The 12,042-nt window shown below is 41.2% G+C and overlaps 2 protein-coding genes across 2 annotated transcripts in view; one reads left to right on the plus strand and one right to left on the minus strand.

Annotated features, from left to right (window-relative positions):
- The window catches only part of LOC147302822 (ribonuclease inhibitor-like), a gene marked incomplete at its 5' end in the record, with an annotated part of 440,111 nt that overhangs the window by 399,095 nt on the left and 28,974 nt on the right, over nt 1-12,042 (plus strand). The window lies entirely within an intron of this gene.
- LOC147302839 (uncharacterized) lies at nt 6,755-8,066 on the minus strand. Its single transcript, XM_086282662.1, has 2 exons — nt 8,052-8,066; nt 6,755-7,894 (listed from the first exon to the last, which is right to left on the minus strand). Exons 1-2 carry the CDS (start codon nt 8,064-8,066, stop codon nt 6,755-6,757), a joined length of 1,155 nt encoding a protein of 384 aa, XP_086138788.1.

Genomic DNA, 12,042 nt, shown 5'->3' on the forward strand with positions numbered 1-12,042 from the left:
ATTTAAGTTAACGGGTCCAACCGAAGAAAGCTTCACTTTTTTGTAATCAATCAAACAGTATCTGTTACTTCTGGAACAGTTTCTGACCTAATTTCTAAAGAGCACCTACACAATTTCGACAAATTTAAGTTAACGGGTCCAACCGAAGAAAGTCCAACTTTTTTGTAATCAATTAACCAGTATCAGACTCTAACTTTATCTGGCCTAATCCCTAAGGTCCCTAACTCAATTTAACAGTATTCAAAAAAGCACATCACACCGTTCCAAACGGTGAGGAGACTCTAACTCCTAGCTTATTTCAGGATGCCCTGTACCCCACAGATAAGCCAAACTGAACTAACCCTGTTCGCCGACAGGTCAAGACCGCGCATCCACGGCCAGGAGGGAGCGTAACCTCCGGGCTATGCGCGTCTTAGCGGACTCTAACCGCCGTTCTATAATAATTTATAACAATTTGAAACACCAGTCAACGCCCTAAAACAAGAGTATGACTAAGGCAAGTGCCACCTAGAGGTCAATGGGGACTCGAACCCACAAACTGACCACTCAGGTCCACTCTATAACCAATTTGGACTCTAACCAACAAAATGACCAATTCCCTATCAAACTACTTGAGACTCTAACTCAATTCCTTGGGACTCGAACCCAGCATTTCTTTCAATTCCTTTTTCAACTTCATTAAAGACTCTTAGCCGACTTTAACTGCATAACACACACGGATCCTCATCAAAATCAAAACAGACCCTCTACCAGTAATTTCAGTGAGTAGACTTTAATTTAGTCATATCCAATTTGGCACACTTTGGAAATAATTCAACAGGTAGTGCCTTACCTTTAGATAAGCCGGCTTATGCCCACTCACATAAGACCACTGGCTCGTGCCTGTCCGTTCGACAACCTCGGACCGTCCAAACTTTTAAATTCCACCCCAATACCACAGGACGAGCCCCCAAAATGTTATGGTTCAAAATATTGGGGATGGAGACAAGAGAAAAAACCACAATAACAACACTGGTCCGGTCGGGTTGAGTCAAACGATGATTTTAATGAACACACTCGTGGGAGATGGACACTGATGCAGACAGCCTCAGATCTCAAAATGGTGGAGCATTGCTCAAACTCTTATAGCCTCTGGTGCCTCCACCTTATCATAAAAAGCCTAAACATTCACATGCTTTCTCTCACACAGCGCCTAAGCTACGACCTTGGCTCCCCGTCTATCTGCTCCTGCTGAGATGGGGCAGAAAACTCCAGTATATTCTGTTCTCTTCTAATCAGACAAATAAGACAATAACTTTCTGCGAACAGTATTTCTTATAACTCAGCAGTATAATGCATCATAAAACAATATCATTCATTCACAACAAGTCAGCAGTTTAATGTAATGCAAATCAGTTTAACTAATGCAATAGTTATCAGCTTCTTCTAATTCAGGAGAATAATGCAAACTAAAACTACATAATAATTCACCATCTTTAATTAGGGGTCTAACATGGCATAAAATAATATTATAATCTAATACGTGTTACGTCATCAAACCGCTTCATCCAATCACTCATATACTTACAAAGTTTTGCCTGCATTACCTTTAAAATTTGTACGAAGATGAGCATAAAATGAATAAAACTGACATGCTTGCATTTGTTGTGTAGTGCAACAGGTGTATGTGGCTGAGGGATTCCCATGATGCAATGCGTATTTCTTCTTCAGTCACCTTTCCTACTCACTGTGTGTTAATGCAGCTCTCTGCATTGAATCATACCTGTTATTAACCTCTGTCTCTCTTCCACAGCGTGTCTTTATCCTGTCTTCCTTCTCTCATCCCAACCAGTCGCAGCAGATGGCCCCGCCCCTCCCTGAGTCTGGTTCTGCTGGAGGTTTCTTCCTGTTAAAAGGGGGATTTTCCTTCCCACTGTCTCCAGACTGCTCACTCATAGGGAGTCATATGATTGTTGGGCTTTTTCTCTGTATGTATTATTGTAGGGTCTGCCTTACAATATAAAGCGCCTTGAGGCGACTTTATATTGTTGTGATTTGTCGCTGTGCAAATAAAATTGAATTGAAAATTGAATTGTGAAGGCCACACCAGAAGCCACACAATTGGGAAGTCAGTAATGTCAGACACCAGCATCTTTATTTTAATTTTAATGCACATTTCCACAAACATGCAAAGACATGCAGCTTGTGGGGATAGGTTAATTGGATAATCCAAATTGCCACTAGGTGTGAATGTGTGAGTGAGTGTGAATGGTTGTCTGTCCCTATGTGTTGGCCCTGCGACAGACTGGCGACCTGTCCAGGGTGTACCCCGCCTTTCGCCCTATGACAGCTGGGATAGGCTCCAGCGCCCCCCGCGACCCTGAAAAGGATAAGCGGCAGCGAATGGATGGATGGATGGATTTCCACAAACATAAATAACGACACATGTCCCATAAACAATTTCTGGTTAATGTTTTACTGGTGCTGGAGGTCTGTTGGACTGCTGAGGGTAACTGGAGAGAAAATGATGTGTTGTTTTCATTGGACGTTAAGGTGTCTGGGAAGGGATCTCAGACCATTTACATCCTGGGCCATCTGACCTCAGGAAATCACATGATAAAGTGGGGCCAGGTTTCACAATGAGCTCACCCGAAACCCTGGCTGATTAGGACCCACATCCGCTTTCACACCTTGGCTCATGTGATTAGGTAGAGGATCATCAGGGGTCCTTTGTCCCTCTTTGGGGGGAAACTCCCACTGGTTTTAAGTCTGGGACTCCCCACCATTGACCCTTAGAACTGAAGAAGCTTCTCGGATGAGAGGTGAAACATCTTCAAGCAACTCAAGAAGTCCAGACGCTTTTCTTTCCAAGCTCCTTAGACTACGATGACCTGGATGACTGAGAACCTTCACAGACTTAAGTATTAAATTAATAGTTGGTTTTCATTCTTTGTTTTTAGATATTTATTTTCTATTCGTATCCCCTCGTGTATTTAACTGGCCAGTTCAGTCCAATTTACTTTGGGAAATATTTAATCTGAGGTAGGGTTGCACCGATACCGGTATCTGGTATCGGCCTCGATACCGCATTTTCTAAAGTACTCGTGAAAAGTTCCCCGATACCGAGGACCGATACCACGGTCTGAGCCCTGTCTATGTTTGAGCGGCATGTAAGGGGTTAATCACAGGCGCCGAGTGCCCGCCCCACAGGCCCCGGCTGCATCTCAGAGCTGGGAGAAGGCGAGGCGAGACAAGTCAGCCGTGTGGAACTATTTCAAAGTGAACGAAGACACGAAAACAAAGGCGGACTGCAAATTGTGCTCATCTAAATTGTCCAGAGGAGGCTCTAAAGGTAGCGCATTTAACACAAGTAATTTAATCAAGCACCTAAAATCCCAACACGACAACGAGTACAAAGAGTTTGCCCACGCTTATTTACCCACGCTTATTAGCACAGAGGAGCATAGCTGATGCTAAAGCAGTGGGACGGAAAATAGTTGGGCATTTTAAACATTTTAAACGCCTTAGCCTACTCCCGCCTCGAGGACATTCAGGGACAGCTCAACCAGCCAATAAAGAGACTGCAGCAGGACGTACAGACACGCTGGAAGAGCACGTATTACATGACATCAGTCCTATTTTTCCACATATTAATACATTTATGAATTTTGTGCAGGTATAAAGATCACTTCTTCTCCAACACTGCTCCAGAGGCCAAGCTGCACCTGAAGCAGGAGCTTCTAGAGGTGAGGCAGAGGGGAGTCGGGCAGAAGCTGCAGAACCTCCTGCTAAACTGTTCCTCAAGGCCCAGGCTGCCGCTGGCAGCAGGTGCTGCCATTGAGCTCGACACATACCTCGGAGAGGCCCCAAGCCCTCGTGAAGACAGTTCTCTGAAGTACTGGGGTGTCAACAAAATCAGGTTCCCCACTTTGGCTAAAATAGCCTGTAAATAGCTCTCAGCCCCATGTAGCAGTGTGGACAGTGAAAGGCTTTTTAGCTCAGTGTCACACATTATAGATGAAAACAGAAACAGTCTGACTGCTGATGATGCAGAAAAGCTACTTTTCTTAAAAAACCCTGCCACTCACTGTTTCTCTCCATTTAGTGAGTCATCTTAGACTTGATGTTAATACCTACCTCAGTTGCACTGACTGCCACAGTTCTATGTCAGTGGATGTTGTTAGTTTATTCACATATTGTGCACTAAATGGCAAAGATGTTTATTAATGCCCCTTGTGTTGTCCAAAGCGGCAGAGTTTAAAATAAACTGAAAAATACTTGAGTTGCACTGTCACTGTTTAAATTTTTTTTATAATTATTTATTCTGTAATATGTTGCATACAACATGCTTTTCATTTTAAATAAATGTTCTTAATTCCAAACCAGTCCCTTGTTTGTTTGTTGTTAAATTATAGGACTAAAGCTGTTACCTGTAAATTTAAATCGTGTTTTTATTAAGTACTCGGTATCGGCGAGTACTGAAATGCAAGTACTCGTACTCCTACTCGTTTCCAAAAAAGTGGTATCGGTGCATCCCTAATCTGAGGTAAACATTTTGCTTTTCATTTGACCCCTGACCTGTCTGCTGTAATGCAGGAGGCAGGTTTATGACCTATACTGCAGCCAGACACCACAGGAAGCCTTCCTCCATGTTTTCTTTACAGTAATTGATTCAGCCAGTTTAAGTCTCCTTTGTTTTTGTGCATTAGATCACTGTGTGGGTTGTGTTGAGTGGTTATGTATTTGTAAGTAGCCATTATGACTTGACTAGTGGTGTTTATCTCTTTTAAGGGTCTAGTATCATCAGTTAATTAGTTTTTACACTTTGCAGGCACTTTGCTGTAAATACAACAACACTGCTGAAAAGTCTAATTTAAATAATTACTACTGATGCACCTATCAAATAAACTAACATTTGCACAGGTGTTGAAATGCTGGACTCTTCCTCTCCTAAATCTGTGGCAGAGAAAAAATGTTGCAGGAGTGTTTTTTTTACATGATATGTAAGAAAAATAAGAAAAAGAAAGAAACCCTGTGATTTTAATGTGAATGCATTACTGACATCTTATCCAAACACACATTGTGCACACCACTTTATCCCTTATTACAACTGCAGCTTTTATTAGTGCATGTTCACGGGACTTCTGATTCTATAGGGTCTTGACAAAAGTCTCTGCAATCAATTGATTACAATCAAGTGATTCAATTGAAACATGGAAATCAGCATTTCACCATTTTATACTATACATACATGTTTTGCTTTCAAGACTGGACAGGAGTGGCATGTGGGCGGCATTGTAGAGTGTGTTGACAGGAGGAAAACTTACACGCTCAGTAAATCACCCCCGTCACTACCTAAACCTCAAAGTCTCTAAACAGGAAGTGCATCTGCATGAAAGCTTCTGTTTTATATGCAGACAGATGACCTTTTGATGTAAAACCTTTCTCTGTATCTAGAGAAACACTTTAACTATATATTCAACTATATAGTTTAACATTTGGTCCGTAACTATCATTTAAAAACAATAAAAAGGTTTAAAAGAATATACATAGGCGGCTATAAAGACTGCAGGTCAAACATCGTGCAGATACAGAAGGACCTCCTGGGGTCCAAAATGTCGCACTATTACAGAGCAATGCTTACAATAGTCTTGCATGGTTAGCCAGTTAGACAGATGCAAATGTTAAAGAGCTAAAACAGACATGTAAATAAAATACAACATCATGTTAGCAGCTTATTGGTATTAATGTCTCTTAAAGCTCTCCATGACCTAGCTGCATCTTAACTCTCTGAGCTGCCACAGTCTTATAAACCCACCCGCTGTCTCAGGTCAGCTGATCAGCTGTTCCTGAATGTTCCCAGGACTGAGCGTAAACTTAGAGGACATCGTGCTTTTGCTGCAGCATCTCTGAAACTGTGACACGATCTGCCTTTAGAGATTAGACAGGCTTCTTCTCTGCCTGTTCTTAAATCACTCCTGAAAACTCATCTCTTCACCCTGACCTTTGACACCTTGTAAGATGTTGGTTTTTAGTTTGAGTTTTTTAGTTTATTTTTGCTGTTTTATCTTGTTTTGAAATATAGGGCTGTTTACATTTTTTATGTATTATGTGTTTTATTTTTTTACTGTTATGTTTTATTCTATTGTTCTTAACTCATTTACTGTACAGCACTTTGGTTTTGTCCTGGGTTTTTTAAAGTGCTTTCTCAATAAAGATGGATTGGATTGGACTGGAAGATAAACACTTTAGTTTGCAGTACTGTGGTGAGTTCACAGTAAAGCACTGTGTTGGACTGGCGCACAGTGATTGTGGCGTTCATGGTCAGTGTTAGGTTACCTCAAGTACAGTGGATTCATTTGCATTTAAGCTGATGATGCTTCGATTAAGTCATCAAATTTCACCTTTATATCAGCTCTATAAGCCAATTCTCAGGATACTGTTAGTGTAGGAAATGGAAAGACAACCAAGATATCTGTGAAACGTCTGCTTACATCTTGAATTCAGCTCCGGCGTATGTGGTAAGTTGTTAATGAGTGACTTTAATTTATTCTTTGTTCACATGTGGCTATACACTCTACTGAGAATAAGCATACTGTCATGATATGAGTGGATCGTCAAAATAGACATCAAAATAGGTCATGGAGAAAATAAGTATAAAAAGTAAAGATCTTATTAGGAATAATACTGTTTGGATAATTATAACCATCATAATCAACCGAATCATCTCAACATGTATTTGCTCAAAAATGTATTTATTACCACAAACATGTATTTAATTATCAACAAAAGGAAAATCAACAGTTTCTAGAACTCCAACAGGGGCAGGACTTGGAGGTACTGGGATTTCAGGAGGCAGCAGAATGGTACACTGGTCAGTGTCATTATTATTGACCTGTGATGGTGGATGGCCTTGGAGGGAGCTGAGAGGTAACTCAGACCTCTTGTCTTCAGGACACGTAAAGCAAACATACTCCTTCTCAGCAGCTGGAGACTTAGAGACATCCCAACTCATCAGCCTCATGCGTTTGGGCATCAAATGTTCCTCTTCATCATTAACAGAAAAAGCAGTAGAATACCTGCGCTTTCTGCAGAGACCTACCTCTGCAGTGGGTGGAGGTCTCGGAGGCAGAGGAACATCGCTAGGACACATGAAAAATGTCACTTCACCATCCAGGGATGAACGATCGTTTTTCAAATCTGGATTAATGATCTTGTCAGTGTCCTTTGCATGAAAGCTGGCATCAGCAGGTGGAGGATTTGAAGAAACTGGTACATCAGAACTCATCAGTCTCATGCGTTTAGGCATCAAATGTTCCTCTTCATCCTCCACAGAAAAAGCAGTAGAATACCTGCGCTTTCTGCAGAGACCTAACTCGGCAGTGGGTGGAGGTCTCGGAGGCAGAGGAACATCGCTAGGACACATGAAAAACGTCACGTCATCATCCAGGGATGAACGATCGTTTTTCAAATCTGGATGCATGATCTTGTCTGTGTCCTTTGCATGAAAGCTGGCATCAGCAGGTGGAGGATTTGAAGAAACTGGTACATCAGAACTCATCAGCCTCATGCGTTTGGGCATCAAATGTTCCTCTTCATCATTAACAGAAAAAGCAGTAGAATACCTGCGCTTTCTGCAGAGACCTACCTCTGCAGTGGGTGGAGGTCTCGTAGGCAGAGGAACATCGCTAGGACACATGAAAAACGTCACGTCATCATCCAGGGATGAATGATCGTTTTTCAAATCTGGATGCATGATCTTGTCTGTGTCCTTCGAATGAAAGCTGGCATCAGCAGGTGGAGGACTTAGGAGCTCACATGCAGGTGCACTGATAGGTCGGAACATGAAAGCAGGAACTTCATTGTCCAGAGCACAACGGTCTGCACTGGATGAGCGTGGGAGCTTCTCCTTTGCCTGTGGAGGAGGCAGACTTTGACTTTGTGTTGCAGAGGAACATTCAAGTCATCTGACGTTTTGCTCTGTTACATATTATTATTGTTGTTGTTGGATTTTTCTTTAAAAATTCACACGATTTAATGTTTAGAAACAGACACAGTGAAGGGTAACTTACCACAGCTCGAGGCATTTTAGGCGTCTGTCAAGGCAAAGACGCAGGATTTGGTTTCTCTGTGTAAGATTACAGGACAGTTGTCAGTTTCAGTTTCAAGTCAGTTGGATAAATTCATATCAAACTTCTCAAACTTTATCATTAAAGCATTGTTTAGGTGGACAAATATGAAAGATATGAAGATAAAAACAGTAACAGCTGGCAATCAAGGGAAAACAACCTTACGAAAAAGGTCTTAATCATTGTTGTTTTAAAGTAAATCTTTCAGTCCTTACTTCAGTGATTGTTTGAAGTCTCTGTGCTTGTTGTCAGTCGCAGATTTGTGTAAAATATTTGCAGTTTGTGAATAAAGTTTGCAGGAGCTCCAAAGTTTGTCTGTTCAATACCAAAGTAATGAGGAGACTGAGTGCAGGTTTGGAATCCTCAGTGACAGAAGAATGCAGCAATGTTTGAATTTGAATTTGTTATTGTTTTATTAACAACAACTACCAGGATCATACCATAGCAACACAGTGATGCCCAATCAAATGTCAGGTACAAGGGATAGCCCACATACACATCCAACAGCACAGTAAAGCAATGGGCACCAATGCCACCAGTCAGGCCTTAAAAATACCTGAGTTATATAACAGCACACTGACAGTGTCTCATCCAAAAATATAAAATGTATAAATACAGTTAATATCATTTTTATTTAAATTTTATTTAATTCTCTTCATATAGTGCCAAACAGATGTCTCAAGTCGTCACTGTTACAACATAGATAAACATGAACATGAAATCCATTATTTAATTCTCTTCCATTCACTCCAGTTCACTTCAATAGCTATATAGATGGATAGACAGATACTGTATTATATACTATATTGATTCCAAATGGAGAATTAATGTGTTATATCACCAGGATAATGAATTCAAGTAGTACAATCTCCAATAAACAGACAACACAGTTCAAGTTCAAAGTGCAATATGTGCAGGATCCAGGCTTTATATTGTAAGATGCAAAATGTTTATATATACATAATATTGTTGAAAAAATAAAGAATTTAAAAATCAAAATAAGTTTATTGTCACGGTGGCTGATGTGATTGCAATATGAACCCGGAAGCAGACAAGGGAGAGATGGAACTGAATCTTAACAAAAAAACAAACCATTTATTAGGTTGAAAAACACGAACACAAAACAAGGCCCAGCAAACAGGGGCGGAAACTAAAACTAAAACCTATACTGGGAATAACTCGGTATGACTATGACAACTATGACAAGAAAAACATGAACATGAATCCGAGGAGGTGCATGCGAGAAACTCTGATGAAAAAACATGAACATGAACATGGACCTAAACAGAATCAGGAGATAACCTGAAACCCAGAATAACGTGAACGGAGGAAAACGCACCAACACTGCCCAGAGGAAGACAGCGGACTTAAATACACAGAAGAGAAAGGAGGGAAGTGGAAACACAGCTGACACAAATGAACCTGACACCACAGGGGAAGCAAAATGAAACACACTGAACATGGAAACACAACCCTTTCATAGTAAAAGACGAAACAAGGAGAGACGTGGACGTGTGATGGGCTGAGTTGCCAAATGGCTGGTAGGCTTTTAGCTAGGCTTTAGCTTCAGCCAAGTGGAAGCTAAATTGGCTAGTCATTCATATGTAAATTAGGTTGTTACCTGAGAATTCTGGAGGGGAGTGGGGGTGTGTGAATGATTGCTGATTTCTAACTGCCAACTGCCTCTTTGTTTGTCTGGGGGGGAGCTGCTAAAAGCGGTGAACTTCCTTTTGTGTTCGTCTTGATGCATTCTCAATCATCCAGGAAAATAAATCTCCAAAAGTCACCAACTTGGAGTGGTTAGTTTCCTGAGCCACAAGGAAACTTGTGTTTCAGTTTGCCATCTTAGGGAGAAGGAGGATCATCACAGTTTTGGTGGTTGTATGAACTTAGAATGCATAAACTAATAATTTGTTTTAATTAAAAAACTTTCCCTCTGTCATTTCCTGAGTGTTTCAAAATAAAAGTCCTCTCTTTCATGTTTTGAATGTGAGGCTGTTCCTGTGATGCCTTCAAATCTGTTTCAGTCTGCAGATTTTTACAGTTCAGACCCAAAGTGACTCAAACATTTACTTAAAAGAGGTTTTTGTTCGTCTGGGTTTTCCTGCTCAGCAGCGCTAAACAGGCAAAAGCAGAAACACACAAACAGAAAGAAACAGGAAAATATGTGTTTCTGTGAACAATGCAGCAGCAAAATGAAAGACCAGGATTTATTTTTAATGACTGACCAGTGTTGGGTAAGTTACTTTAAATTAGTAACTTAGTTACATTACTAGTTACTTCTATCAAAAGTAACTCAGTTACTTCAAGTTACTCGTTACTTTCAAAGTAACTAGTTACTAGGGAAAGTAACTTTGGTTTTACTCAGAATTCTCTTGTTAATGTGTTGCTTCCATAACTTTGCCAGTCTTCTAGCTTGCTTACCTGCCACAAGTGCACTGTGCCACCTACCAATAGAAAGGAAAAGATAAGGTGCATATTTCCACGAGAGAAATCCCACGCCTGGACCGCCGTTGACCGCCACCATGATTCTAGCCTACGTCACAGCATCATGTGCGCCTTTTACATCCAACACAAAAACTGCAGTCATGGTGCTTTCGATTGTACTCAGAACTCGGAAATTCTGCCTTCTGAATAGGAAGATGTAGGTAACACCAGACTGCAGATGAGCTGCATACAGGGCTGGACTGGGACAAAAAAATCAGCCTGGGCATTGTGACTAGAGACCGGCCCACCATTATAGCAAAAATCCTAAAGCCTTTGAATGAAAACAAACGCTGTTGTGACAGTGATGCTCACTGTCTTGATGGTATATATGCATCAATCTATCAATCGTTTGTTGTAAGATTCAGATAATTATTTTTTAAAAGCGAGACATTTTAAATGAGAATAAGAAAGAAAAGTATTTCCTTGTGCCCCCCTCTCCCTGTTAATGCCCTACCTGGCCCCCCTGGCAAAACTTTGCTAGACCCGCCCCTGCACAGTTACCAGCTGTCAGCTACCTAAAAAAGGATCCTGGTGTTATTTGTCTCTCAGAAACAGTTCATAACTTCCCTTCAACTCATTCATGTCACCTAAAAGGTAAACCTGTTTCTCCATCACTGTTCAGCTCTGATGATCCAGTAAGGACATCTCCTGGTTTCATCTTCATGTTTCCCTCTCACCAGATAACCAAACCGACATCATGACCAGCAGGTTTACAGCTGTGGCTCCAGCAAACATCAGCTGATACTAGAAATTAATATGAAATAAATTCTAACAACAGCTGATCAAGCTTAAACGTGCTGCTGTTGTTTAACGTGAACTCCGCTGGTTTCCTCTTTCTGATGCAAAGTGGGAGATAAACAAACAAGAGAGACGATCAGCTGATCATTGATCAGTTTTCATGATTGAAGTAGAAACGGGAGAGGGAGGGGGAGAGAATGAAAGAAGAAGAGGCAGCTGTGCAGCAAAGACACAGAATAACTCCAGCTTTGTGCCTTTTTCATTGTAGCTGAATTACGGGACTAACTGTTCCTTTTCACCTCAATAAGAAATGCGTAATATTTTCTCTGAATACCAGATGAGACGGTTGGCAATTCTAATAACTTATGAACAAAATAAAGTTCAACATCATTAACTTCATAGCACCCACCCAGCTGTATAGAAACTCTGTCATGCTAGCTAGTATGCAGTATGGAAAAAGTCAGAATAACGAAAATAAACTCCACCTAAACTTGGTTTATATCTGACCCAGAGAGACTGCAGGTCATAACTTCTTACCTGAAGTTCAGTTCACACTTGGACCGGCGGCCGCCTCGGGTCTCTTCTCCTCCTGCCTCCCCCTTTCCCTCCTCCACCTGCTGGCTTCCACCACTTGCTAATGTTACTGAATCTGTGGAAGCTCCGCGACAGCCACCACACGAAGTAACGAGTAACGAGCCTATCTAAATCC

This window comes from Aulonocara sp. 'chitande type north' Nkhata Bay, linkage group LG23, assembly GCF_057382095.1.
Source record: "Aulonocara sp. 'chitande type north' Nkhata Bay isolate Kocher_YH1m ecotype deep benthic linkage group LG23, A_spYH_male_GT1.1, whole genome shotgun sequence".
NCBI classification, from domain to species: domain Eukaryota; kingdom Metazoa; phylum Chordata; class Actinopteri; order Cichliformes; family Cichlidae; genus Aulonocara; species Aulonocara sp. 'chitande type north' Nkhata Bay.